General features: G+C 50.4%; 2 protein-coding genes across 4 annotated transcripts in view; one reads left to right on the forward strand and one right to left on the reverse strand.

Annotated features, from left to right (window-relative positions):
* NOC2L (NOC2 like nucleolar associated transcriptional repressor) overlaps nt 1–4,037 on the forward strand; it is a 55,739-nt gene extending 51,702 nt beyond the window's left edge. The window contains exons 18-19 of the mRNA XM_085298903.1: nt 586–750; nt 3,600–4,037. Coding sequence (XP_085155029.1) covers nt 586–750; nt 3,600–3,745 — 311 coding nt within the window. The 3' untranslated portion in view covers nt 3,746–4,037. The remainder of the gene's footprint in view (nt 1–585; nt 751–3,599) is intronic.
* A 1,895-nt stretch (nt 4,038–5,932) lies between these two features.
* The window catches only part of SAMD11 (sterile alpha motif domain containing 11), a 129,365-nt gene continuing 108,958 nt past the window's right edge, over nt 5,933–26,339 (reverse strand). For all 3 annotated transcript variants that reach the window (XM_085298972.1, XM_085298971.1, XM_085298973.1), the window contains 6 exons: nt 24,079–24,194; nt 23,605–23,683; nt 22,637–23,340; nt 15,952–16,076; nt 10,303–10,413; nt 5,933–7,590 (listed from right to left, as the gene is read on the reverse strand). In XM_085298972.1, coding sequence (XP_085155098.1) covers nt 7,342–7,590; nt 10,303–10,413; nt 15,952–16,076; nt 22,637–23,340; nt 23,605–23,683; nt 24,079–24,194 — 1,384 coding nt within the window. In that variant the 3' untranslated portion in view covers nt 5,933–7,341. The remainder of the gene's footprint in view (nt 7,591–10,302; nt 10,414–15,951; nt 16,077–22,636; nt 23,341–23,604; nt 23,684–24,078; nt 24,195–26,339) is intronic.

Below are 26,339 nucleotides of genomic sequence, written 5' to 3' on the forward strand. Positions count from 1 at the left end.
CCTTGCTTGGAGGCTCTGGATATCCATCTGCAGAAGAGGTTGCAGTGGTGTTCCCAAACCTTTCTGTTGTGACTAACACAGGGAAAAATGGTTTTAGAAGGATGCCCTGAACCAGAGGGTCTGCCCAGTGCATCTGCATATAATCACTGTGAGTATATACAGGCACTACATCTCAGTAGAGCTAGACCCTCTCTGCTGTCAGGTTCATGACTTATTCCTACTCCTCATTCATGTCTATTCAGTAGGTCTATTTTTTCTCACTATACTGTGCTCTCAAACTACTTCTCCTAGCTTTCTTTTTCTATCTCTGTTTGCCTTCTGTCCTTCTTGGCCTCTAGCAAATGCCTCTGAAACAGTATTCCGCTCTGGGCCTGTAGCTGGGCATCTCCAGTGCAGGGAGACATGGCTTCTGGAGAAACCTGAAAGGGAAAACTGTCTGCTGATTTTCCCCTTTAGTGTGTGTAGGACTGTATTTCTGAGGAAGTGTGCAGGGGTGGTGATACTTTGCCCTTTGTGTACACTGCCTGCATGCATGCTTGAGTGCTGCTCTTTATAATTTCATTTACACAGTAAAAATAATTACAGGTAAAGCCAAGGCCAAGAAGGCATCAGGAGCAAAGGAGAGTCCAGATGACAATTCAGAAGCAAGCAGCAAGGAGGACTATGACGAGAATGATGATGATGAGGAGGAGGGAGAGTAYGAAATTGAGGAGGATGAGGAAGAATTAGAAGAAGACAGTGATTCAGATGGTAAGTAATACAACTGGGCAAAGGGGAAGGGCATTATTGACAGCACTCACTGGTTGCCAAAGGCTCCTTTGCAGTTTGAGGGCTTCCCTACAAAGGAACTGTCTCCTCTTTCCTTGCTTGCTGTTCTGAGCTGCAGGGTGTAAGGAGGGATTTTTAAACATACACATACTGGGAGACCTTGCAGTTCTGAGTTTATACTGAGAAGAGAGTGAAAGGGTTAAGGTCTTTGCAGCTTTGGCTCTAACAAGCCACCAGTCTCTTTCATCTCTTTTCAGGGGCCTCCTGCAGAGAGGCTCAAACAAACTCTTGAAGTACATACAGCCCACCCCAACAGGGTACAGAAACCTTGCTTTAAGGCACTGCACAGGTTACACATGCATGGGGAGGCACTTCAGTTTTCATCTGAGCAATGCCCAGGGTATGGGATGTGGCAAAGGTGTAACTCTTTAGTTGCCGCTTCTCAGCAGCACCTCCTGGGACAGGACTGGTGGGAGAGTTTGTCCAAGTCCTGTATTCATCCACTGTTTCTGCACTGAAGGTTAGTGGTATTTGTCAGGATGTATACAGGCCCTGTTAGAACCACTGGCTTCACTCTTTGCTCGTCCTRATCATTTTTGCAAGTTAGTAGCTGCTGCCCAGAGACAGTCAGTAAAGGTAGTGGGTGTCAGCAGGAGAGGCCACCAGCTCAGCATGCTTCTAGCAAGCAAGGAAAACAAACAGCTGTCTGAAAAGCTACTGAGAACCTCCCCAGCTGCCAGCTGTGTCACTGGGGCCTTGAGAGAAGCCAAACTAGGCTTTGTTKCAGCTGAGGAGAGAGTATCTTCCCCTTCTGTCCATCACACAGAGCCACAGCCAGCTAGAGAGTCTGCTCAGCACCCCAACAGGGTGCAAATAAGCATGTTCAGCTCAGTCCTGCCTGTGCCTGCCAAGTCACTCTGCTGCTAACTTAGCAGAGGGAAGCTGGGCCTGCCAGGAACTTTGGCTCCTGTGGTACTTTTTTCTTTTCTTTTTTTTTTCTTTCTTTCTTTTTTTTTTTTTTTGCCACTTGCTTAGGCCTGTGTATTAGAGGAGCCAAGCCTCCTCTTGTCTGCATGCATTGGGTGTGATATGTGGTTGTGGGGAACACCCACACAAGTGCCTGTGTGTAGGCTTTCTTTACTAGTTTGGGGAGCAGGAAGAGGGAAGGAGTCCAAGCAAGAGCAAAACCTGACTGATTTAGCATGGCAGATGGCTGTGGTTTGGCTTATACACCCAAGCCTCAGTGCCCAGAATAGATGAGTATTTGATGCAAGTTCTGACAATGCTGAAAAGGATAAAGAGGGAGCTTTTCCCCCCACTGCCTCTTGGAGTACTCAGACAAGCTGAAAGAAAAGCACTCTTCCTTGGTGTCTTGGGAGTGAGAACTCTGACCTTCCCTTCGTTCCCCCAGAATGGCAACTTCCTTCCCTCTGGGCTGTGGGAACATGGAGTAAAGCCAGTGGAGTACACAGCTGTAGCAGGAGTGATGTTCAGGGCAGGATGCTTCCATCCTATGGCGCTTTTTCAGCCATCAGTCAGGCGGGGCAGACAGACAAATCCCCCCTCCCTCCCAAGTCTCAGCTCAGTGGGCTGTGCATCCCTGTGGTGTTTTTTACCAAAACACACATGCACACAGCCTGGTCTGGCAATGGAATAGTGAAGAGCTTAGGTCCCTGGCTGCTTCCCACTCTCCCACAGGCCAGACTCTAAGGAGGTGTGTGATACCCAACTGCAGCTCTGCACTAGCCATGTGCTGTTATCATCAGCCCAGCGTTTCAAACTTAAACCTCCTGAGGCAAAAGTTTGTGCTTCTCTGACCTGAAATGAGATAATTTGTGTTTCCCCAGCCCAGTAATGTTTCTTACCTTTGGCTATTGCTACAGATAGATCTGGACTCCTGGCACAAATAGGTTAAATGTTAGTGAAGAGAGGAAAACATTCCCCGGCCCTCAGTACCCTAAACAGGCATTTCTGTGGTCCTGGTGCTTTGGTGTTACTAGCGTGGTGTTGAAAGGTCTGAATTGTCCTGAACATCTAGCCTAGTCTGAGCAGCCAGAGCTGGGTTTTGTCCTTGCTGGGGGGTGTGCTGAACTGGTGGAGCTTGTCAGCCAATCTAGGGAGTGCTTTGCAGAGGAGAAAAGGTAGCCATGTTCCACAGCTGTTCCTCCTGCCCCTCTGCATCTCCAAACCTGTGAGASGCAGTGGGTGCAGGACAGGAGACAAGCATTTGTGCTGAGCTGATGATTTGCTACTGAGCCTAAGTGGCTCTGCAGGGCTTCCTGGAAGCAAGGTGACAGAAGCTCAAGTCACACTTCTGGAATGAGAAGGAGGGGTACCAGCAGTGGGGACATGTACAGTCCTGCATGGCCCCTAGAAACCTGTTCTCCTTTGTGCTCTCTGCTGTTAAAATGCTATTTCAAAGTAAGAGGGCTTGTGGCTCATTTTGCAGTTGGAGTCTTGTGGTTACCTATGACAATGTTTTATGTCAGATCTTAATACCTAGCCTGATATCTCTGGTGAGGCAGACTGACCTGAACTGTTAGGGCCCGGGGTTTGGAGACCCTGCCTACCTTGTCCCTGCAGTTCTTCCTATTTCTCATTTTTGCCTTAGGCAGAGCAGTTAGTTAGCTTTCCACTCCCATCTCCCAAGTACTTCAGAGCCAGTGCTGTACTGAGCACCCTGCAGCACTTCCCTACTGCTATCTGGGACCTGCAGTGGCACTGATAAATTAATGAGTGTCTGGTTTTAATTAGCAATGAGTTGCCTGCACCTGCCTCACTCTCTCTCCCAGTAAAGCAGGATTTACACCTTTCACTCTTTCCATCCACAGAGGAAGCCAAGGAGGCTTCACAGGTTCCCCAAGGGTCACAAAAGCAGAGACGCTACACCTGCAGGATGTCACGAGCTGACCTTGAACAGCTAGCACAAGGAGAAGAGGACATTGTAGAGGACTTAGCTTTCTCTGATGATGACTGAGAACCTTCACAGCCAACCCTCTAAGCATATCCTTTGCAGAACTGCTGATCTCTGGATTACTCAGCTTTCAGCACCTGGAGCTGATTCTCAAGGAGGTGGTAAGAGCTGGGGACAACTGATGGGAGAGGCCAGCCCTAGGTGCCTCCAAGGACTTTCTGGGTGACACAGCAAAGAAGCTACTTGGACTTTCAAGCTTTTTCCAACAGCTATGCTTTTGGTAACAGTAAAATCTGTGGTCACATCAAGGCCAGTAAAACTGCTCAGTGAAGGTAATAAAAAGTCCTCATTAAAATCCACTGCTTTAAATAAAATAAGGTTCAGTTTCAGCTCCTGCTGGGAGCATAAAGGAGCTGACCAAGGGGAAGGACAGGTTATTTAGCTAAGGGATCKCCTGTCTGTTAAGCCAACCAACCATGTGACCATACTTCCCTTTGGGGGGGCCCTCCTTGCAGGCTGTGCTGCCATGCACATCTGCCAATGCCTCCCTTTTGCCAGGAAGTGCTCAGTGATTGCACAGCGAGTTCAGAGCTTTGTAGTTTCCATGCAAATGGATGCCTTTATCATTGACATCAGAAGCAGCTCAGTCACTTCAATCACACATGCTGGCTGTAATTATGCTGACAAAAGTTAATTTTAAATGCCCTGGGATACTGAAGGGGCGCAGGGAATGTGGACAGGGAGTAGGAGTACGAAAAGAAAAGCTTAACAATGTTGGTAATATACTTTCATTTTGTGATGTCTGCTGGAATTGCCAGGATATGTTCACTTAGAAAACCAAGGGATAACCAGTTCAAGCATGGGKTTTTTTTAACAGACCTACTGTTATTCATTGTGGCATAAAATCTCACCCCTTTCTAGGGCCTTGCCTGGCTGTCAATGATGGTAAGAATGCAGCTCTGTATCACGAGCTCTGCAGAACAGTAGTGTGAGTGCAGGGCTGTTTTGGGYACCCCAGCCTTTGTTACTCCCTCACACCCAAACATCACATCATCTACTTAGGCAGCTTCTTGATGAAGCCTACAAGTCATCATGCATCTTCTGTAGTAGTTGTGCTTGTGGAAGGACAAGTGTTTGGCTCATGGTTGTATAACAGCAATTTTTGATCTGCTAGCAAAATATAAACAACTTTTAGCTCTTAAGACTACTATTAGTTTGAAGTACTGGCAGCTAGGAAGCAGATTGGTTTGGAAAATAAACTGGAAATGGAGGGGTATTGCTGAGAGAGGAAGGAAAAGTTAAGTATTCTTAGGGCATATCTGACAGAATCACTTCTTAGAATTAGCTGTGCATTGCAAGGACATTGCTCTTTCTTTATTAATGCAGATTTTTGGAAGAGAAGATGGAGGGGCAAAAACTAAACAGGATCTTTGTTCTTCTCTGTCACCATTCAGTGAGGTCACTAGCTATCTGTCTGTCAAGGCTAGGGGTGGCCATGCTACCTGCACAGACTTGTTCATTTCTGCCTTCTGCACTGCCTGCAGGTTTTCCTCCAGGMATTCTTTCTCCTGCACACTGCAAGAGTACAAGACGCTTTTTTAAAAACATTAAAAAGTGYAACTTTTTTGTTTTTTTGAAGCTGCCATTTTCATGAAGTCAGAAGAACCACAGCTCAGAAACTTGCCTTATTGCAGATAAAAAAGGACCCAGGAAACCCAAATGTGCTGTAGCCTGGCTAACATTCTCCCTCTTGCCCACATGTGTAAGTGATAACAACTCAGAGAGTTATGCTCTTCCTGTCCTAGACTGAGTGCTGTTCCTTTCCTGCTCCCAGACATCATTACTGCACAGATAATTACTGCTACAGTAATTATGTTTCATTCAGGTCTTTTGAACTGCAGTTACAATAACTACTAGGCATGCCATTCCAAACATGCACCAAGACACCCTTTGTCCCATAAGGGGGAGGAAGAAACCTTAGAAAATAGTAAGTAAGTCTTTTTAAAATTATTATTAGTTATAGCCTACTCCCAGAGTAGGCCAAAGCTCCTGCTCTTTCATTAGGGGAGCTGAAAATGTGCTGGAGTGAGGTTGCGTACTGCAATTAACTGAGCCTGTGTACAGAATTGGTACAGAGTACCAACATCAGTGGTAAGGCATATGGTCTAAGTGTACACATAGTGAAAGAAAGGAGACTTGGGCTACAGCAACCATATGCAAGGGCTCAGAAAGATAGATACCATTTGTAAATTAAGTGTTTTTCTTTTTTTATTTAAATTGATTGCTGGAAAGCATTTTATCGTGATGTGATGGATAATGACTTTTTGTTTTTTTTTTTTTTTTTTTTTTTTTTAAAAAAATAAAAAAGCTAATGTACCACCAAGCTATTTTGTAAGAAAAAAAAAAACGGTAGCACGTGCATTGTTTAAACAAAAAAAAGAGAAGGAGGGGAGAGGGAGAGAGAAAAAAAAGTACCACATGTGATTGTTGCTCACAACTGTACAAGTCACAGGAGGTCACCCCCAGGAGCTACCATCTCATTCACAGTAGTAAAAACTCTACCCATTGTTTATAGCCTGAATCCCCCCCAGCATCCTTTCCCCCCACCCTCCCCCGGGCACACACAGGTATCTGTCTCATGGTCCACAGCAGGCCAGAATGTGCAACTACATCCACCTCTGTAACAAGGCTTTTAAAAGAACAAAAAAAAAACAACTATACAAACAAAAAAAACCCAACCATATAAACAAGTCCATTGTACACATGCAGGAGAAAGGGGGGCCACACTGGAGACCTGTGACCTTTCATCCTGCCCAAGCACACACTTCTCATTTTTCTTTTTCTTTAAAACAAAATATTTAACCCAAAAAAATCTTCTGCAGGGCTGGAGCGTAGGCAGTCCAGTCTCTGTGTGCGCTGAAAGGGACAAACGTGCCAGGGGAGAGGGCAGCCCCCAGCCTGTGGGACAGCACTGAGCCACCTGTGCCGTACCATCCACACTTAAGTAAACATGGACCGGAACTTGCCTTTTTTTTTTCGTCTGTCTTTGGTATTATTTTAAAGTTGCTAGAGATGCATAGACACCTGAATGAGGAACTGAGTACAGTTTCCAGGGAGGAGGTGATATCAGGGAAGGAAGGGGCTGTTAGGTTCATTATTCATGGGGTTGGTTGGTTGGTTTTGCTCAGGGGTGCTGAGTACTACTGGGAGGAGCAGTGTCCCTTTCCCTTCCCTTCCAGTTTGAAGTCACACCCAGAGGTTCTTGAAAGCCATGTTCCTTTGAAGGCAAAGAAGAGTGTTCATTCCCTGGCTGCAGCTCTCCACCTCAGACTGGTGAGAGGTGTGGAAGGGAATGAGTGCTGCCATTGTCCTCCAAGAGTCATTTTCTTTCTTTCTCTTCACTTGCGTTGTCTCAATACATCTTTGGATAGTTTTCCTTTCTTCCTTCCTTCCCTTTTTACAGTTTAAAAAACCTTCTTTTAAAAACAAAAAACAAATGCACCCCCCAAAAAAAAAAACTAAAAAAAAAAAAAACACTCCCTTCCTCACTTCTATGTCTCACACTGCTGAGGGAGGCTCTCCTGGTCTCTCAAAATGCTTTACCTTCAGTTTGTTCAACTGAGTATCAGTTCCAGAAGCAGTTAAGAGCTGTCCTGCAGTTAAGATGGAGGTTTTGTGGTATCATTGATCCCAGCAATGATGGAGGAGTTTCCGTTTTCCTGCTTTGGTGAGATGCGGCTGGCTGAGGGGAGGCCACTGCTGAAAGGGGAGGCCACGCTTCCCGTGGAGGATGGCCGGAGATCAGCTGGGGGCAGGTCCCGCTCCGGTGGCCGCAAGCCAGGAGGTTGCAGTGGGAAAGCCATGGGGAAGCCTGCCATGTACAGAACTCTGCCGACCCTCTTGGCAACCTATTTTAAAAAGAGAGAGAAAGAGAGAGAAAATAAATTCAAGAGGCAAAAAAGGGATACAAATGCACACAAACTGTCTTCCMACAAATGCATGCAGCATTCCAGGTTTTGTGCTGCTAAGTGAATTGGAGGGAGAAGGGCTAGGTTACATCATGTGAATGAAGAGATGCCCTTCCCAATCCATCAGCTAAATCCTTTGTGCCTTACTGGAGAAGACAGGGCAGATTTCTTCCTCTTCCCTAAAGGACTCTCTGTAATCATGCTCCATCATGCTGGGCACTTTGGTGTGTGGAGCTGTAGGGTCTGACTGAAGTCATTTCACAGGCTAAAGGTATACTGGGACGTCTAGTGCAGGCCCTGCTACTGTGCCATGTTTTGTGTGTGGTTTTTGGCTTGAAGCAGACTGAAGCCCTTGCAGAACCCCAGGGAGAAAGTGTGCAATTCAAGGCTGAACCAAGTCCAGCCCCTGAGCTGAAATAATCACCACTCTCCCATAAAGGGACTAAGGAAACTTGGAGCCTGTTTACCTGGCTAGATACGGCTGGCCTGGACTACTGTGACAGTGTTCTTCAACTTCCATGGAGCCAGTGGTGATAAGCAGCAGTTCTCAAGTTCCCTGCTATACTAGGCATTGGGAACACTGCTGCCTGGGTCCACCCTCAAGTATCAGGTGATGAGAGCTGACACTTCTATCATTCCCTTAACAGACACCACCAACTAGACAATTCCTTAGCGCTCTTCTGCTCTTTTTCTGCTAACCCTGCCTGAAAACAACCCACGAGCTGTGTGCAGCACAGTACATATGATGCCCACTTCTGAAGAGCAGGAACTGTTCTAATAGGAAGGGCGAAGGAGAAGAAAAAAAACTGACTACAGGGTGGCTGCTGTTAACTGCACAGGAAACTATAAGCTTGCAGCCTCTCCCTTCTTCCAGTACCGAAGAAAACTCTCCTGAAGCAGTTCTCACCTCCCAGCAAGGGCCAAAGGCCTCACAACTTTCCAGCACCTACACAGCTGTTTCGCATTTAAGCTTAAACAAAAACACAGGCTTGTGTTCAAGCCAGACAACTGGGGCATTATTCAGTTAGCAACATCAGTGCTCTGCCATGGCCCCCACCTCCAATTTACTTGCTCCCCCCACCAAAACCGTGCCTTATTGTAGAACTTTTTTAACACTATTGATTAAATTGAAGCAGGGTTTTTCTTGTTTCAGCCCATATCTCATATTCCCCCCACCAAATCTGATCGAAGTATGTCTGCGAGCTATTTAGAGTTCTCTGTTTTTAAGAAACATAAGAGCTTTATTTCCTACTGAATTAACCCACAGGGAACAACTGCCCACAGAACCTTTTTATTAGACCCCTCATAAACAGTGAGGGCTGTAGGGAAAGTAATAAAGTTGCTCTTATTGTTTTAACATAATGTAACAAATGTACAGTTTGTAGGTTAGGGAAACTAAGCCAGAATAGTGACTCTATGTATGTGCAATCCATGTATGCGCGCACACATTACTGTCATAATTCTTTGCATGACATAATCCCCTAGGGAATACAAAGGAAGTCTGTTCTTGACATGTGTCAGAAGCTATTTTCTGATTCATTAAATGAAGGAGAGAAAGAAAAGCTAGTGGAAATGCTTTTCTAGATTTGAGTTCAACTATGAGGAAACAGAAGTCATGACGACCATGATTCCATCAGAGAAGGTGAGAGAACACCAAAGGAATTTTAAGAAATCATACCTCTACATTCAGAGAGCTGGGAGCCAAGTAATGGGGAAAAAATGTTTTGAGGAGCACTGGCATTTCTTTACAGAAATAATACTACGGCCACCAGCACAAACCAGTCTGTTGAGGAGGAAATGCAATTTCTAAACAACTTGGCTAAATCACCAGAGGTAACTACACTGGAAGTAGAAATTGTATCAAAATACAAATGCAAACAAAAATGACTAACACAAGCATTTTGGGGGTGGGAGGGACATCAGTGAGACCAGTAAGAAAAGACTAGCAAGAGACAAAAACATTACAGAAGTCTATCAGTAGCACAGTGGAGAAAGGTTAGAGATGGTCCATTACTCACTGTGGAGCGAAAGTAACCAACAGATAATGGTCAGAAGTGTTAAATGCCATTTGTGCTTTATGCCTAGCTCAAAAGGAGATCTGCCAAGAGCCACATAGTACAAGGAAAATAAGCAGCAAAAGGACATAAATCCAGTCTAGCAAGAAATGGTGCCTGGTTCCAGAGATGGCTTTATCCAGCTCTTTAAGTACTTTTTTTTTTTTTTTTTTTTTTTTTTTGGGGGGGGGGGGGGAGGTGGTGGTGACTGCAGCTGATTTGGGAGTTTTGTATACATTCTGTCATTCTTCCTTCCTAGCCTGTATTCATGGGAACTGCCTAAATTCTAGGAGAAGCTGGTACATTTCAGCTTCTGCCCCTTGCCCTGAACTATCTGCTCCTGCACTTCAGGCAGAGAATGGTGTCCCTGTTTTTCCCCTCTGAAAGAGTTATTTGACTGCCTTCAGATGAGAACATGGAACGTTTTGAAGACCAGAAATATGGCCAAGCTTTCCTGAAACTAGAATTTTTTTWAAAAAATTAAAAAGTTATTGCTTGGGAAATTATATTCAATAAATCAGTTTTCTTGACAGAGCTATTCTAGCTAGGGACAGCTTTAAAGCACACCAATTGCTATTACACAGAAAAGTTGTCCTACCTGTGACCTTATCTTCAGTGCTGGTCCCAGTTTAAGCCCCATGTTGTTCAGTAAGTGCTCTTCTGTCAGAAGGGGCAGGGTCTCACCGTCAATAGCCTGCTCTCGGAATACCTGCAAGAAACCAGAACATAGGGCCAATGCTTAGAAATGCCAGCAAGATACATTAGAAAAGGTAACTAACCACATTGCCCTAAGCATCTCAGTGATGGAGGCCCAATTATATTCTTACAGTGGAGGTATCTACCATCCTGTATGCACAGTTAGAGCCAACACATAAAAGGAGACACAGGTAAGAAGGTGAATTAGGGCTGGCTGGTCCACATCAGGTACAGCAATAACTTCTCTTTTTTTTAATGTTGGGGTGGGGAGTGAAATTTCTTCCCTTTTTCTGTGGTGAAGGTTGCCAAGTTCAGCAGCCTACACAAGCCTCAAGGAAGGGTGATGTGCCCAGGGCCCTATCCCAACTCCAAAAAAGGGCAGAACAAGACAAAGAAGACAAAAAGATAATTTAAATTTTGATAAATCCTAGCCCAGTCATATTGTGTGGCTATTTGGGAAAAGTTGTCCCAGTAACCCCTTCAAAAGCATATTGCATCTTCAGTGAAGTAAATGCAATTGAAGCAGTTCCCAGGCAACACACTTAAACAGATCTGTGAATCACATTCTGCAGGTCAGATGGATTCATGTGCAAAGCTGAGTTTTGCACTTTTTGATCTTCTGCCCATTGCGTGTTACAACCATCCCTAGAACATGTGAGCAGCCTGGAGAATGCARTACATCATGCTGCTTGCCAGTGACACCTGATGTCCAGAACACCCATTGGGATCAGCAAGGACTAGCCCTCACCAGCTTGCTTTAGCACTAGGCCCATTTCCCAACACATCTAGCAGCATGGACTAAGTGCAATTCCACTATGTTGGCTGAGCTAGCCAAGAGGTACCATTGAAGACATCMTCCTCCTGAGTCAGCTGCATTGGCCTTGTGGCCAGTTTCCAACAGCAATACAGCAGTTATCTATCTTACCCTTTTCCCTGTTAGATGCGTGAAGCAGAACCATGTGCTGCRCATACATATATCACAGAAATGACAGCAGGGCTAGTGTAGTCTATAAAATGGCAATTGCATAAAACATGTATTCCAATACCTCCAGCCACGCAAAACTAAACCATTTTAACATATTCCTAAGGGAGAAGAACTAAAAAAAATAAATCTTTGCCTACATCTACCTCAAATGGCAAGATCATGCAGGAGTTTTCCACCAAATATGTGCTGCACTATAAAGGTTAAGGTCTGGATACATGGTCTTATTGCTCCATTCTTCATTTATTGAGCATGGCCATACTTGTATCAGCCTCCCCTGGGTGTTTATTTGTGAGATATTGGCTCAATAATTCAAGAGCAAACTGTCATCATTCAGCAGTTTATCTAGCAGGTTCCCCTTGGTTATGGGACCTGGGAGAAGTCGGTCGCATGCCTGTTTTTTTCTTACTAAACCACACGTTCACTCCATAGGGTTTGTTTCCACACTATGGCTCACACTGGATGCTTGGCCACCTGAACTGCCTTTGGGGCCTGATCCTGTTCTGTCTCTCCATGCAGCAGCTTTTTCATAGCATTGCTTTTACTAAACAGTAAGGCAAGGAGAGCTTCCAATGTACTGTAATGCCTTCTTTTTCAACAGCAGACCTTAGCCCAGAGCCATCCCTTTGGAGAGTGGCAGTGGCGGTTAGAGGTAAGGCAGCTGAGCCGTTGCAAGCCTCTTTTATTGCTGGACTCCACCAGCAAAGCTGCTCGTGACTGCAGCRTGTGTTTCTGCTCTTTGACCTAGCAAAACTTAATATACTGATTTCTTTCCTTCCTATGAAGCCAATATGGCAGAGAGCCAAAAGCCTCCTTTCGCTAAAACCCTCCACAAAAAGCCTTGGGAGCAAAAGCATCCTCCTTGTATGTCCCACGCGTCTTGATCTGCTTCAGGGACAAAGTTCAATATTGTCAGGGGCTGAAAGCAGGAATGGCAGCTTTGTTTTCATCAAAGAAAATTTTTTTTTTTTTTTTTGGTCTGCAACGTGCTTCTAAATGCACAGCATACCACCAAGCTCTTGCTGGGTTTTCCTGGCAGAAGAATCCTGCAGGCCACTGCCAGACCTCCCCGGCAGCTGTGGTTTTGGAGAAGAGAACACAGAGAGCTCTGCAGTTCAGAGCCACAGAGCTGGGTCTCCCTTGCATGTTGCTATTTTCACATAGTAAAAAACCCCGTTAAGCGTATAACCATGGTGCATAAAAATGCCTCATCCCTTAAGCCATGAACCCCCTACCTAATGCAAGGCCACAGCAGGAGGCTGTTTACAACAGCTCCCATTATCATAAAACATTTTGTTTGCAATGCACTGAGAAGACTGCTGAACCTTTGTTTCAGCAAGCTATTAATTTCTTCGCCCCACCCCAGTACACCAGGGGCTGGCATGGAAGATGTAAATGGCTAAACCTTTGGCAAGGTGTTTGTGTTGAAGATTTCTCCACATTCCCTACCAGTCCCAACATTCATAAGCTTCCAGTCAACTTCCTGAACTTCATTCCTCAGCATGGGAATGTGGACAAACTGCAATGTCACCAGTGCARCAGCCTGTTGTTTAGGTGGGAGTAACAGAGCAGAATGTGGGCAGCTGTACATMTTTGGGTTTAGAGCCTTTTGCTTGAACTCTCTTATTCCTATCCAATAATCATCAGTACATACTGCAGTCCACAGCCGTACACTCCTGAGCCCTTCCCCTTAACAGCAACTCCTGAGCCCTCCTCTCTTGACACATGCACAGAGCTGCTTCTTCTCCCTCTTGCAAACACRCATCCATCCATCATCTTTTTCTAAACACTTCTCCTGCCCCTCCCTCTCTCCACAACCAGAAACCAATCCTCTCTTTCACACACCTGCACGCACCCAGTCGCCATGGTCCAAGCCCTTCTGCTCTCCTAAACACAACCGCAGCTTCTGTCATCCCTCCTGGGGAGTGTTAAACATGCCCCATCTTTGTCGCAAGCACAAACCGTCCTCAATAGCGCCTCTCTCGCATGCATGCGTGCACAGCTGCTTGCTCCAGAGAAGCACCAGTTTTACAGGTGGCCTGGTGGGATTAACATCATGGTTAGGGAGCAAAGGAGGACAGACTTTGGATTGAAACACATCATCCTTCCATCTGAGAGAGAAGGGGGAGGTGTGGGGCAATTCCAAGTTTGCATAATGAAAAGCAAAATCCAGCTCCCAGCTTCCCATCCCCTCTGGGATATTTTACATCTTTTAACTGTTAACGTATGCACCTTTTCCCACGGCGCACTACCACAATCAGCAGACCCTGAAAGGAGCCACTTACCTAGAGCCAGATATTCACACTGCTTTCCCAACAGCCAGTCCCAGGAGAAGCTGGGATCCTGAGCTTTACTCTCCTCAAAGTGGCTGGGGGCATACATTTTGGGAGAGGATGCTTGCCTAATGCTTTGAACCACATCCGAACTGTGCCTACCAACTAAAACAGGGACACACAGCTAGGGCTCAAGAGTGGGAGGAGGGAGGTTTTTGGAAATCGGCTTTCATCCAGCCCGGATGCAAATGGACAGCTTTGCACTCCTTAGTTAATCAGTCAGGAAAGCTCCTCTCTTGAAGTGGCATGCCTGCAAAGCTCAACTCCTGCTCTCCTTCTCTTTAAAGGACTGTTCGCAGCCTAGGGAGCCTCTCCGCTGAAAGGCTGGATTGCCCTCAGCTTTGGCCCTTTACTCCTCTCTCTCTGCTACTTTCACTCCCTCCCTTCTCAGCACACTGTACCCTCTTTACATGCCCATCCCAGACAGCTCGGGAACATGTGCCTTTACCGTTGATGCAGTCTCTCAATAGGACATTTAGGACTCCAGCAGATGCAGGAGCCAAATACACAGGGCTGTTTTTTGTATTGAACTTCATGACTTTGCACTGATCAGGCTTTATCATGGGATCAGTAAGGTTGGCAGGGACCTCTGGAGATCATCTAGTCCAACCTCCCTGCTCAGCAGGGTCACCTAGAGCATGKYAGACAGGGTTGCATCCAGGYAGGCCTTGAAKAKCTCCAGAGAAGGAGACTCCACAACCTCTCTGGGCAACCTGSTCCAGKGCTCCATCACTCTCACAGGRAAGAAATTCCCCCTCACGGTCAGGCAAAACTTCCTGTACTTCAGTTTCTGCCCATTGCCTCTTGTCCTGTCACATGGGGCAACTGGAAAGAGTTTGTCCCCGTCCCCTTGACACCCTCCCTTCAGGTACTTGTACACATTGATCAGATCCCCCCTCAGTCTTCTCTTCCCCAGGCTGAAGAGGYCCAGCTCTTGCAGCCTCTCCTCATAGGGCAGATGCTCCAGCCCTCTGGTCATCTTCATAGCCCTACGCTGGACTCTCTCCAGTAGCTCCATGTCTCTCTTGTCCTGAGGAGCCCAGAACTGGACATAGCACTCAAGATGAGGCCTCACCAGGGCTAAGTAGAGGGGCAGGATCACCTCCCTTGACCTGCTGGCGACATTCTTCCGAATGCACCCCAGGAGACCATTGGCCTTCCCATCCACAAGGGCACGTTGCTGGCTCACAGTCAGCTTGTCACCCACCAGCACTCCCAGGTCCTTCTCTGCAGAGCTGCTCTCCAGAAGGTCAGCCCCCTGCTTGTACTGGTGCATGGAGTTATTCCTCCCTAGGTGCATGATTCTGCACTTGCCCTTGTTGAACCTCAGGAGGTTCCTCTCTGCCCACCTCTCCAGCCCGTCCAGGTCTCTCTGAATGACAGCACAGCCCTCAGGTGTGTCAGCCACTCCTCCCAGCTTGGTACCATCAGCAAACTTGCTGAGGAGGCACTCTGTCCCCTCATCCAGGTCATTGATGAAGAAGTTGAACAGGATGGGACCCAGTACCGAGCCCTGRGGGACGCCACTAGCCACAGGCCTCCAACTAGACTCCAYGCCACTGATGACGACCCTCTGAGCTSTGCCTTTCAGCCAGTTCTCAATCCACCTTATAAACCCTCTGGTAATGACAAATGCTCAATTCTACTACAAAGAGCTTAGAAATCACAGTCATCTTCATTCTAAAGCGTAAGCATGCAGGTTACCTCGACGCTTGTGAAGCCAGGCTCTCTCAAAGCCCCCTCTGCCCCCGCCACGCTCTGGGCACAGCAACAGAGCACAGCTGCTCTGCCAGGCTGGCCTCGGCTCCGGGGCACCGCTTGGCAGCACACCCCTCACACAAAGCCACCTCTGAGTTCAGCTCCACGGTGGGCCACAGGCAGACTTCAAAAATCGGAAGCTGGAAAGCGGCAGAGACCCACTAACCACGACCAGCCTTGCAGCTCAGGACTCTAGCCTTGCCCAAAGTGCCAGCCCCTCCCGCCCCGCGCCTGCACTGCTGCTCCCCTCTGCAAGCCCACCGCACCCYCCGGGGACCCCACCGGCAGTCAAGCGGCTGTCCTACAATCCACTAGAAACAAGAGCTACAGGTGCTGCGGGGACCTGGAAAATACCTTCCGCTGGCGCGCACAGCACGACTAAGACGGGCACGGGCAGGAAGGAAGGAAGAGGCGCTTGCCGTTAGGAGATCCCTCCCGCCTTTCCCCGCGACGTTCCCAAGGCTGTTAAGAGATTTACCTGAGTGTACTCGGTGCAGCCAGACAAGTTGGACACAAAGCTGCACACGTCCTCCACTGTCCATTTGCTGATGTCTTCCAGCGCAGGGCTTTCCTCACCATCCAAAAACAGACCTCCCATGGTGCCTGGATTGTATGGAGCAGGGGGGTGGGAAGGGGGGGAGGAGAAAGAAACATAAATCATTAAAATCCCACACGGACAACAGCTAGCCTGCAATCTGAATATTTTTCTCTAGCCACACATTCATCTTTAATGACCTGTCAGTTAAAGCACTGGGCAGGGTCAACTCACAGGCCTCTTCCTCCTGGAGGTCCCGAGCTTAAAAAGGGGGGTAGGGGAAAGGAAAAATCCTAGCTAATGCATTTCACGTGTTTAATGTTCCTCAGCTGCAGAGAGGAGATGGGGGGAGGGGAGAGAAAAGAGAAAACCCTGAAGGAGAGGAGAGAGCCTCAAACACCCCTTGGATCAGCCTGCCCCAAGCGACCCGCTGCCTCGGCGTGCGACGCCGCGGGAATCGGGCAGCCCTCCCGGCCAAGCGTCCGGCGGGCGACGGGACGACCCCGCCGGCCCCTGCAACGCCCCGAGGAGAGCGCAGCTCAGCTCAAGCCGACACGTCGCCCTCCGAAACGCAACAGCGGTTCAGGCCCCCGCCCTGTCAGCAGCCAGCTCTTTGCTGCTGTGGTGTGCAAGGCAACGCAGAGATGGGTGCTGAGCGGACCRTTTTTCCAGAAAGTGCCACTTAGGAAAAAATGTATTATTAACTTCTGGAACTCACTGCTACGTGATATCATTTAGACTAAGAGCTCAGAATGACATTTATAGGGATGCGAACATCCATGATKACACTAGGTAAAGCAAGAGTTTATGAGGGATATAAACTGTTTTGTTTCAGAGCATGAAACAACAATTTACCAGAATAAGTATTTCTCTCAGAGGTCTATCATGACAGAATCATCTGTTCTGTAGGTTTGAGGTTTTGCCCTGAGGCACCTGATCAGCACCAGGAATATAACGCCTTTCTGCGACTCCGTTGCTCCTGTCCACAGCTGGTTGGACAGCACCTCCGCGCGTAACGACGAGGTAAGGTGGCACGCAACAAAATCATGGTGGGSAGCGCAAGCCAGAGAGCCAAGAACAGCCGCTTCCCTGGAGCAATGCTCAACAGCCCAAAGATGAGCGGCGTAGGCAGGGCCAAGAGCGAAGTCACAAGCTGAGGACCTGCTAGCTCGCTGGCTGAACTACCAACACAGTCCAGTGTAACAGGAAAAAGAGGATTTACAGAGGAAGTTATCATGCCAGTAGGATGCTTTTAAAACAGCAGCAGTCTGCACCAGAAGTAGTCAGACACTATGTCACCATTTCCACTCTGTTTCTGCTCCCAGCTTCCTCCTTCCCCTCCTGCCCTGTCCCAAGCCTCACCCTCCTCTCTGCTCCCGAAGCTGCCCCATCACTTCCCKTCCAGCTACGGCCCTGCTCTCAGGSAAGCAGACAGCAACGCCTGCTYCGAGCAGCCCTCGAGCAGCCCTGCAGCCTGCAGAGTCAACGTGCATCTCCCCGTGCAGCAATTATGCAAAGACCACCAGCCGCCTACCAAGCCAGGGCCAAGCAGTCGTTGCTTACAAACAGCCCTAGCGAATGAGGACAAGCTCACACCTCTCCTCGTGTGCAGAGGCCAAGTACGGACAGATGAATGCCAGATTCCAGCGCCAGGGTCTCCCCAGTGCCCGGCTGGGGCTGTGGGGAGAGACAGGAGCCCTCCAAGGCCTGCGAACTGTACCGGCCGTCGCTGCCCATCGCGCTCTCAAGCCACCGAACGGGTGTGGAGAGCTGGGCTCCCCGACCCAGGCGCACGTTCCCAGGCCTCCCTCCCCCCGGTGCTCCTCCTCATTAGCATGGGACCCGCGGGGTGCTCACTGTGGGCAAAGACCAGACCTTCCACACCCCTTTCGTACCCCCAGCTGTTATCACGATCCCTCCTTCAGGGCATGCACAAGACCCTCTCCTCTCCAGAACGAAGCTGGACAGGAGCCACCGCTTGCTGCTCTCTGGAAGAGCACTACCCGACCGTCTGGCCACGATGCACCGACCCCAGGCAGCCTGTCGTCCCCCTGCCTTGCCACCCCACGCCCTACTAGAGGCCAGGCAGCTCCTTGCTCTCCTCCTACCCCTTCTTTTTTCCAGTTAGAATGAGCTTCAACTATTTTTGCRCCCCTGGCAACAGCTGCAAACGACTGGCTCTCCTGTGTGCTGGGTGACTGTCAGCATGAGAGGACAGGAGGAGGCAGAGGACATCACTGAAGAGCCAGCAAGAACTTTCCTTCCTCTCCTTACCCCCAGCTACCAGGCAGACAGACAGATGGGCACAAGCCTCCATTTACTCCTACTGCATTTGCTATTCCRTAAGACAAATTCCCAGCTGTTTATGCTAAAATCACAAAACATTGAAATGGCTGAGGCCCATTTTTTCCTCCTTTTTTTTTTGAAATTTCTGGGGAGGTCTTTTCTTTCTTACAGTGCAAGGGGGAAGGTAAATCCTTTTTGGAAGAGTGGCTGCAGCCTGGTAAACAGAGGAAGTGAAACTGAACTCAATTATTCCAGGCACAGTCAATGTTCAGGCGAGACACCTCCATCTGCAGCCAGAGTAAGCGTCTCTGAGGGGATCTGACTGTAACAGCCAACTGCTTTAAAATTAGGTACTTCCTTATTCCAAAAGCAAGCCAAGGATTGAATTGCAGCAACGCAGTGCTTGGGAATGAATTCTCYAGCCACCAGCCAGCCAGACCTATCCTCAGGCTTTATCTCAGCCTGCACAGAGAGAAGCTGGTCAGGCACCGTTGGTCACAGATGCTCGGCAGGTCCCTACCACTGTGGACAGAAATCTAGTCCTATCTACTGCACTCACGACTCGTACGGATGGGAGGAAAGGTGTAAGGCTTCCCTGCGGTCCCTTCTCCTCCGCACACGCTTGCAGTTCTGGAAACACACCAAACGCAGGATCATTTGCAGCAGCACTGACATCGCCAGCAAAGCTGGGCTAGCAACTGTTTCTCCTACACAAGTCTTTCTGTGTTTTCTTTTTCATTTGCCTTTTCATGCCCCCAGAAGAAAGGAAGGGATGCACACAGACACATGCACGGCAAGCCTGCTCTCTCCGAGAGCGAGCACAAGACAGGCCCACTCTATGAGAACAGGAATTATTTTCCATGCACCCACACAGAAATTTAATATGGACAAAATATTTATCACAGAGAGTTTGTTTTCCCTTCCCATTTACACCAGGAAAAGACAGGCACTGACTTGTGGAAACAGTCTTGGGAGGGGGAAGGTAAATACCAGTACTTTGGGCTCTGTCCTATTAGCAATTTCTGCAGCACTGAAGTTATAAGCTAAAGGGTGGAAACCTGTTTCTACTGAAATCAGTGGCAAAACACTTCTGTTCTTTGCAGAAAGGCCTAAAATCTCAGCGTGACTGCAGAGGAGCTCAGCATKGGCAGCTCCAGAGACTCAGCCACGGCTCTGCGGGAAGCGGGATGCTGGAGCCCAGCGCTGGAGCGGGCCCTCCTGCCTGCCTGCCCCCGCTGCAGCTCTGCCACAGAGGGCTGCCAGAGGCGATGCAGGCCTGCCCCCGGGGAGGGCTCGGCACGCGGACACCAGCCGAGCGCGGACGGCTCCTCTGCCCCAGCCCTCAGCACGCAGGGTCCTGTCGCTGGCCTTTCTAATTCCGAAGCCCGAGAGAAGAAGGGCTCCCACCCTTTCCCCCTCCCCTCCTCAGAACGACATCACACCTTCTGCTCTGTCTCTGCGCAGGGCTGCACTCTCCGCTGCTCTGGCRGTTTGAAGAACGATAACAAATAGATGCCAAGTGGCTATAGGGAATGCACCTTTTATTATAATAATGGCATGTCACTGGATCCTGCTGGACCGCGAGGATGGATAAAGGGCAGCATCCACTCCCTGCGAGGCCTCCTCTGTCTCACTCGATGATAAATGATGGTCCAAGGGACCAGTAATGGATTACAGAGCATTTCACCAGATGGGGCCCAGCACGCAGGGACTGAAAAGAATTCATCGTCCCAGGCTAGCGTCTTGTAGACAGGTGTCCACGTAAAAGCCCTCACCACCCACACCACAGTCCATTTATAACTCTTCTCCCTCCTCCTGGTATCTGGCTGCTTCAGAAGAGCAGCCAGAGACTACACGGGTCTGGAGGAGCAGCCCTCCCGGCCTCAGCAGGAAGGGAAACGTCTGCGGCGGTTCAAGCAGACGTGCTGCAACGGGGCTCTCTCTGCTGCAGGCAGTCACGCAAGTTCTTGCTCCTGGCATCACGTAGGACAGTTCAGGTGCCTGCTGGGCGCCCAGAGCACAACGCAAACCCACTAGGACACCAGCCCACCTACGGGTTTGGCCAGTTTTGCCGGCACGCTATAACCCCTCTTCCTCCCCCCCCGCACGCGCTCCCTCCTTCCCGCGCGCCAGCCAGCGCAGGTCGCGGCGCTGCAAGGCGCGCGTTAATAGCTCCCAAGACTGCGGATCAATAGGAGGATTTTAGCCTCCCGCACGCTCCACCCTTCGCCTTTTCCAAAGGACAGGGCTGGAGGAGGAGGGGAAGCAAGGCTGCTGAAACCTTGGCGGGCTGAGGTCGCGGAGCAGCCGCCGGCTCCCCGGAAGGCTGCTCGGGGAATCGGCTCAGCTCGTCAGCGTTCCTCCCGCCGGGGACAGCAAACAGCTCTGCCCCCAAGGAAGCCCGGAGGGGCTGCCTGGAACTCAGCGGTCATTTTCGGCCAGTCACTTCCCTCCTCTCCCCCCCGTCTCTTCCTGTCACATCACCCGCCCTGTGCCGGCGGGTACCTCGCAGCTCAGCCTCGAGCGCGCAGCACATCGGCACACAAGAGCAGCCCTYGTACAAAATACAGTCAAGGAAATGCTTCGGCACCGGGCGAGAGGCGGATGCAGCTCTGTCTGCCTGTCTGCAGGCGGGTTGTACTCCCCAAGGGCCAAAGCAACACACTTCTGGTTGACAGGCATTACCCTGGCACATCCCAGGACGCCTGCAGCATTTGGATCGATACAGCCCTCGGTCTTTCAGCTCCTGAACCCCCTTCCCCCCCGCTATCGACCYGCCGTGCTGCTCTGAACAAGACAAGATGCCCTGCCTTCCCACGTCCCTCTCTCAGCCGAGAGCTTTTTCTGCAGAACTGTACAGCACCTAGCGCCACGGGGCCCAAACCTARTGCTGTCCCGCAGACCAGCAGTATTAACGGTCACCACAACACGGGAAGCTAGCTGAAAGCCAAAGAACCCTCGGAGAAAGACCGACAGCCCTGGGGCAGGCTCCGCAAACCAGGAGCACCCTGGACCCGGCAGCGAAACACAGCCCTAATCTTTGCCGAGGCCTCAAGACATCGCCGTGACATAAATTCGAAGTGATAATAATAAATGGCCTATTACAGTAACTCACGCATTGCCGAGGGAGGGAGGAAACCCACCCACAGTCCAGGCCTCCCTGCAGCGCCTTACACAAGATGATCGAGCATCACCGAGCCCCGCGCTTCCCTTTCTAACGGCTGGGAGAGAGAGACTCCTGCGAGGAAGCCTCAGCAGCCCCCGGCAGCAGGAATATTTATCACGTTGGCCACCTGCCTGTCACAGAAAAATCGCTTCCTCCCTCCCGGCTGGAAGGCAGCTCTAATGAGCGATGGGCAGCCGTGTTCGCAACCACRGCAGCTCTTTGCATAGCAAAGAGGCAGCTCCAGGGGCCCGGGCGCCATGCCCCCCCTTTCTCCCTCCTCCACGTGGTAGGAGGTCCTACCTCYCGCTAATTGCTCAGCTATGTAATTAGCTTAGGCAGTCCTGGCTCTTGGCTAGGGCGGGAGCTGCCACCCTGCTCTGCCCGCAGGAGAACCCCGGGCAGACGAGCTCCCAGGGTGCGAAACCCCACGTGGCGCTCCCGGTGCTCACCGCTCCCACCCGGCCCTGCAGCTCTAGTTCTTCATTTCCTTCCCCCCAAACCTCAAGCCATGGCAATTTGCAGGCGGAGAGGAGAGCCTGCAGTAAGCAGGTGGCCACCCTCCTGCCCCGCACATCCCCGTGCCACCGGCACTGCTCCTCAGAGAACAGCCTCAGCTGCACCGCAAGCGCACGGCCTCTGCCCGCGCAGGGCAGAGCCAGGCTGCTCCAGGAAACGCTTCTGCCCTGCCCTATCAGGGTGTTTCCCTCTGGTCCATTCAGGCCCCACTGCTTGGAGATCACATGAGCACAGCCCGACAGACGGGACAGCTTTTCAAGTCACTCTTCCAGATATAACGTTTCTGGCTCTTCACTTTGTGGGGCAGCCCCTTGCAGCCACTGAATTTTTGCTGCCTCTCTTTGAACCCCTCTATAGTCTACAGGTATCTCTCTTGAGACACAGCATCCAGAGAAGGTCCAAGAAATTCTAAGATCCCTTAATCCAYGACGTTAGTCTCCCCCTTCTCACGTGCTTGGCATTCTTTACGGCTCTTGACTCTCTTCATTTCCAATGCAGACCTCCTTTATGCTAATTAAAAGGAGATGTTCGCCCCCCCAGAAAAAGGCAACCTACAACAGCACCACGCACCAGCAGGTGGGAAGAGTCCCACTTTTAGCACACTGCAAAACGCGCCGCTGCTCCAGCCAGTAACTCAGCGGTGGCCCCCCACGTACCCACCTGCATGGAAGTACGGGCTCATCGTATACGGGAATCCGAAGGGCAGCGGCTGGGGTGGCGGGATGGAGGCTGGCGGGAGGTATTTCACCTCATTTTTGTTGATGCCTGGACCAAGCAAGTGGCTGGGGGACTCGGCGCTTGAGGAGCTGCAGGGGGCATTTTGGCCGGCAGCCACTTCACCCAGCTCCTTGGCCCCCTCGCAGACTTTGCCTGTCTCTTTGCACTCCTTAAGCTCAGCGGCCGAGCTGCTGCTCTCAGCCTTCAGGCTCTCCGGTTTCTCGTCRCTCACGTCCGCGTCGCTCTCAGAGTCCTTCATCTCCTCGTCGTTACAGTCCGGAGCCCCGTCCCGCGCCCGGGGCTCCGCCAGCTCCTTGGCCTCGCTCAGCCCCTGCGGCTCGGCCCGGTGGTGCGCGGATTTCCGGCTGCCCCGCCGAGGCTGCTCCTTGGGCGGCGTGGCGCTGCTGGGGACGCCGGCGTTGAGGGAGAGCAGGGGCGTGTTGTTGTGCCGCAGCACCAGCATGGCGTTCCTCCGGGAGAGCTCCTCCCGCAGCGCGTGGCCCTCGGGGATGTCGTGCACGTTGCGCAGGGCTGGGTGGTCCGGGGGCAAGCCCGGGTGCAGGCTCAGCGGGTCGCTGGCCAGCAGCCTTTGCCTGTGCAGGTTCTCCAGCTCCTTCTGGCGGATGATCTCAGCCGACATCTCCAATCTAGGTGCGAGAGACAGGGAGGGAACATCACTGGGGAGGCTCTAGGAGTAGCTAACCAACCACCACCCATGCTGAAACAGCTTGCAGGAACAAGGTACGGTCTCCACATCCTTATGCCTTTTCCACTCTTGGACACTGCTCTGTCCCTTGTGTGTAGCTCATCCAACACAGCATCCCACAATACTCTGCTCCTGGAAAATGGAAGGAAAATCCAACCCAAACCGAGGCAGGCTTAGAGGCAGGAAAGGCTCCCACATTCTTTACCTTGCCAGGTTTTGCTTCCGTAGCATCTCCTGCTGCCGTGCAAACATCTCYGCTTGTGCTGGCTGTAGGAACCCATAACCTGGGGATGGACAGAGTAATAACACGAGGTTACTCATGCCAGCATGCACTACCTGCTAACTCAAGGACAGCTCTCCGGGGGACTAACTGAGCAGGAAAGGGCAACTGTGAGCTCCATTTTTGTTCTGGAGCACATCTGTTCCTCCCACTCCCAAGGCAGCGCAGCCTGTCACTGAAACACTCACCCAGGGAGGCTGCTGGGGAGCAAAAGAGAAAGGGCAGCCAAGGCAACCTGCTCCAGCCACTGTAAAACACAGCGGAGCCAGAACAGCAGCGACGGGGAAACAGAAAACCTGTAGCTGGGCTGGCCGGCTACAGGAAAGTTTGTCATCGACAGCACCTTCTCTCTGCCCACTGCCCCCGGCTGGATGTGAGCACATCTCCTTACACACTCACCTGGCGTCTGGCACAGAGCTGAAGGCACCCCAAGGAAAGGAGGTCTCAAGTGCGGCCCCAGAGCAATATGAGGCGCGTTCTGAGGTGAAAGCAGGGGCGGTGGGTGAGATATCTCCCTGTAGAAATCAGAAAAGGAAATCAATGTTGAAAATCGGAAGGCTCCATTAACAGGATCAGAAAGCCCTGGCTCAGCAAGAACATCCTTTCTACAGACGACCTGCGTTTGATACGGGAGGCTGCTCTGATATGAAAAGATGCCTGTTCATCCATTCGCCAAACTTGGAAAAGGGGAGAAAAAAAGAAAAGACRCAGAGCCAGAAGGGGAAGAMGACAGCCAGGACTCTGAAGATCCCACCTACCTCCCACCCTCCTGATATATTTGTTTCTGGGGCCTTTCGCCTAGGCAGTTCGAAGGGGCTTTGGCTACTGAGGGCTAGCAAAGGCAACACTGATGATCCTTGTGTTTGCCTTTCCCCTCCAAAAGCCTGAGTTCTTCTCTCAGCTATCTTCCAACAGAGAAGGCATGTTGTATTCTGAGAGCTGGAGAGGCAGGCCGTGTAGATCTGAAGGCATCRCTGGCAGGTCTTGCAAAAACCACTGTCCTGGCAGGAGCAAAGGGTGATCTTCAATTCCGKAAAGAAAAGTGGTCTGTGACGCATAGAGGGACACAGAGGAGGGAGATGAAGCAGAGCAGGAAGCACCATGGGGCCRCAGTTGGACTTAGTGATGCTGACCAGAACAGGCACCATGGATGTAAGGTGGCAGGTAAGCTGCAGGAGGCAGGTTCGAGGCGTGGGCAAGAGGACAACGCCCGGAAGCAAAGCAGGTAGAGCTTACTTGCAGGAAAAAAAAAGGGGGGGAAAAAAAAGAAAAGAAAATGCAGGAAGGGAAGAGGAGCCAAGGTCTCTTCCATTAGTCAAATCTGCCCTGGGAGTCTGCAAGCAAATCTCTGCTTTCCGGCTGCATGTCTCTTAATTCCTTTTGATAGCCACTTACAACATTATTACCTTCACCAGGGCATCTAGAGGCAAAGCCAAGTGCTGTGCCGTTTATTTTCATTTTACAATGTCGCCCTATAAAATCTGCTTCAGGAGAGACTTGAGGGCAAGAAAGAGGGAGGAGCAAGAAGGTGCCTGTGACTTTGCGAGATACAGGCTAGACGTACAACCACGCTCCTTCTATCAGTCTAGGGTGCGTGGGTGTGGGATAACGGGAGAATCCCGATATCCACGCTCCCATCCCACACAGCTGGGGATGGATTACCACCGTGGTTCATGAAGAGCCAGACAAGAACCATTTCAGGACACAGGTGGGAAAACAGCTCCATGCAACACCAGGTTTTCAACAATCATTGCAAGGAAAGCATCCCTGCCCTTTCCCTAGACCTTCCTGGAAAAATTTTATCTTCACTCTGTGCAACAGCCACTACGAAACGCTGCAACACATTGATCCACAACACGAAACGGGCTGAAATTCCTCCTTCTCCCTGCCCCTGCCACCTGCCCGTCTCGGCCTCCCCCTTCCTGTCTGTCTCCGCTCTCCTTCTCCCCTTCCTCCGACTGTCTCCATCTCTCCTTTTCACCTCCTTCCTCCCCTAGCTCTCCTCTAAACTAATTGCACAGCTCGCTGTGTCTGGAGGAGAGCCACAGATCGATCCGTCGCTGTTGAAATGTTAATGCTAATCGTATAACCGCTCCGCCAGCACCTCGCACTTCAGTGGCAGCTCCAATTAATCTCAGGTAACGCAGCGCGTGACCTTCGGCTCGGAGCCGGGGCAGCAGCCAAGCGATGCTTATGTAATTACACCATGAAGTGTGTAATCACCTGCCCTAATCCCCGAGGCCTCACAATTAGCCGAGGCCTCGGTCGCTGGGCTGCCAAGTGCTTTGCCACCCTGGACAGCCTGCAGATGAATAACGGACAATTAAAGCGGCATGACGGGGGCTAGGAGGTGTCCGTTCGATCGTAATTAGCTGTAATCATGGGGAGACGAGCCTGGCAGACGTGCTGTTCGTTTTATAAGAAGCAATTTAGGAAATCAAGTCRCTTTTAACCATTGCACGGCCAGGCAAGCAGCGACCATGCCCCCCCTGCCTTTTAGAAATGCAGAAAAGGGGATTCGGTAAGAGAAAAACGATGCACGGAAGCCCCCAGGTGCAGGCTGCACACGGAGGGCTCAGAAGGAGATACTAAAAACAAAGGAAACATCTTGCTTTTCACCAAGAAGAGAAAACCTGTGCTCAGGAAGCATACAGTTCGAT

The sequence above is a fragment of the Rhea americana genome, unplaced genomic scaffold (assembly GCF_003343005.1).
Source record: "Rhea americana isolate MKP2758 unplaced genomic scaffold, rheAme1 scaffold_143, whole genome shotgun sequence".
NCBI classification, from domain to species: Eukaryota; Metazoa; Chordata; class Aves; order Rheiformes; family Rheidae; genus Rhea; species Rhea americana.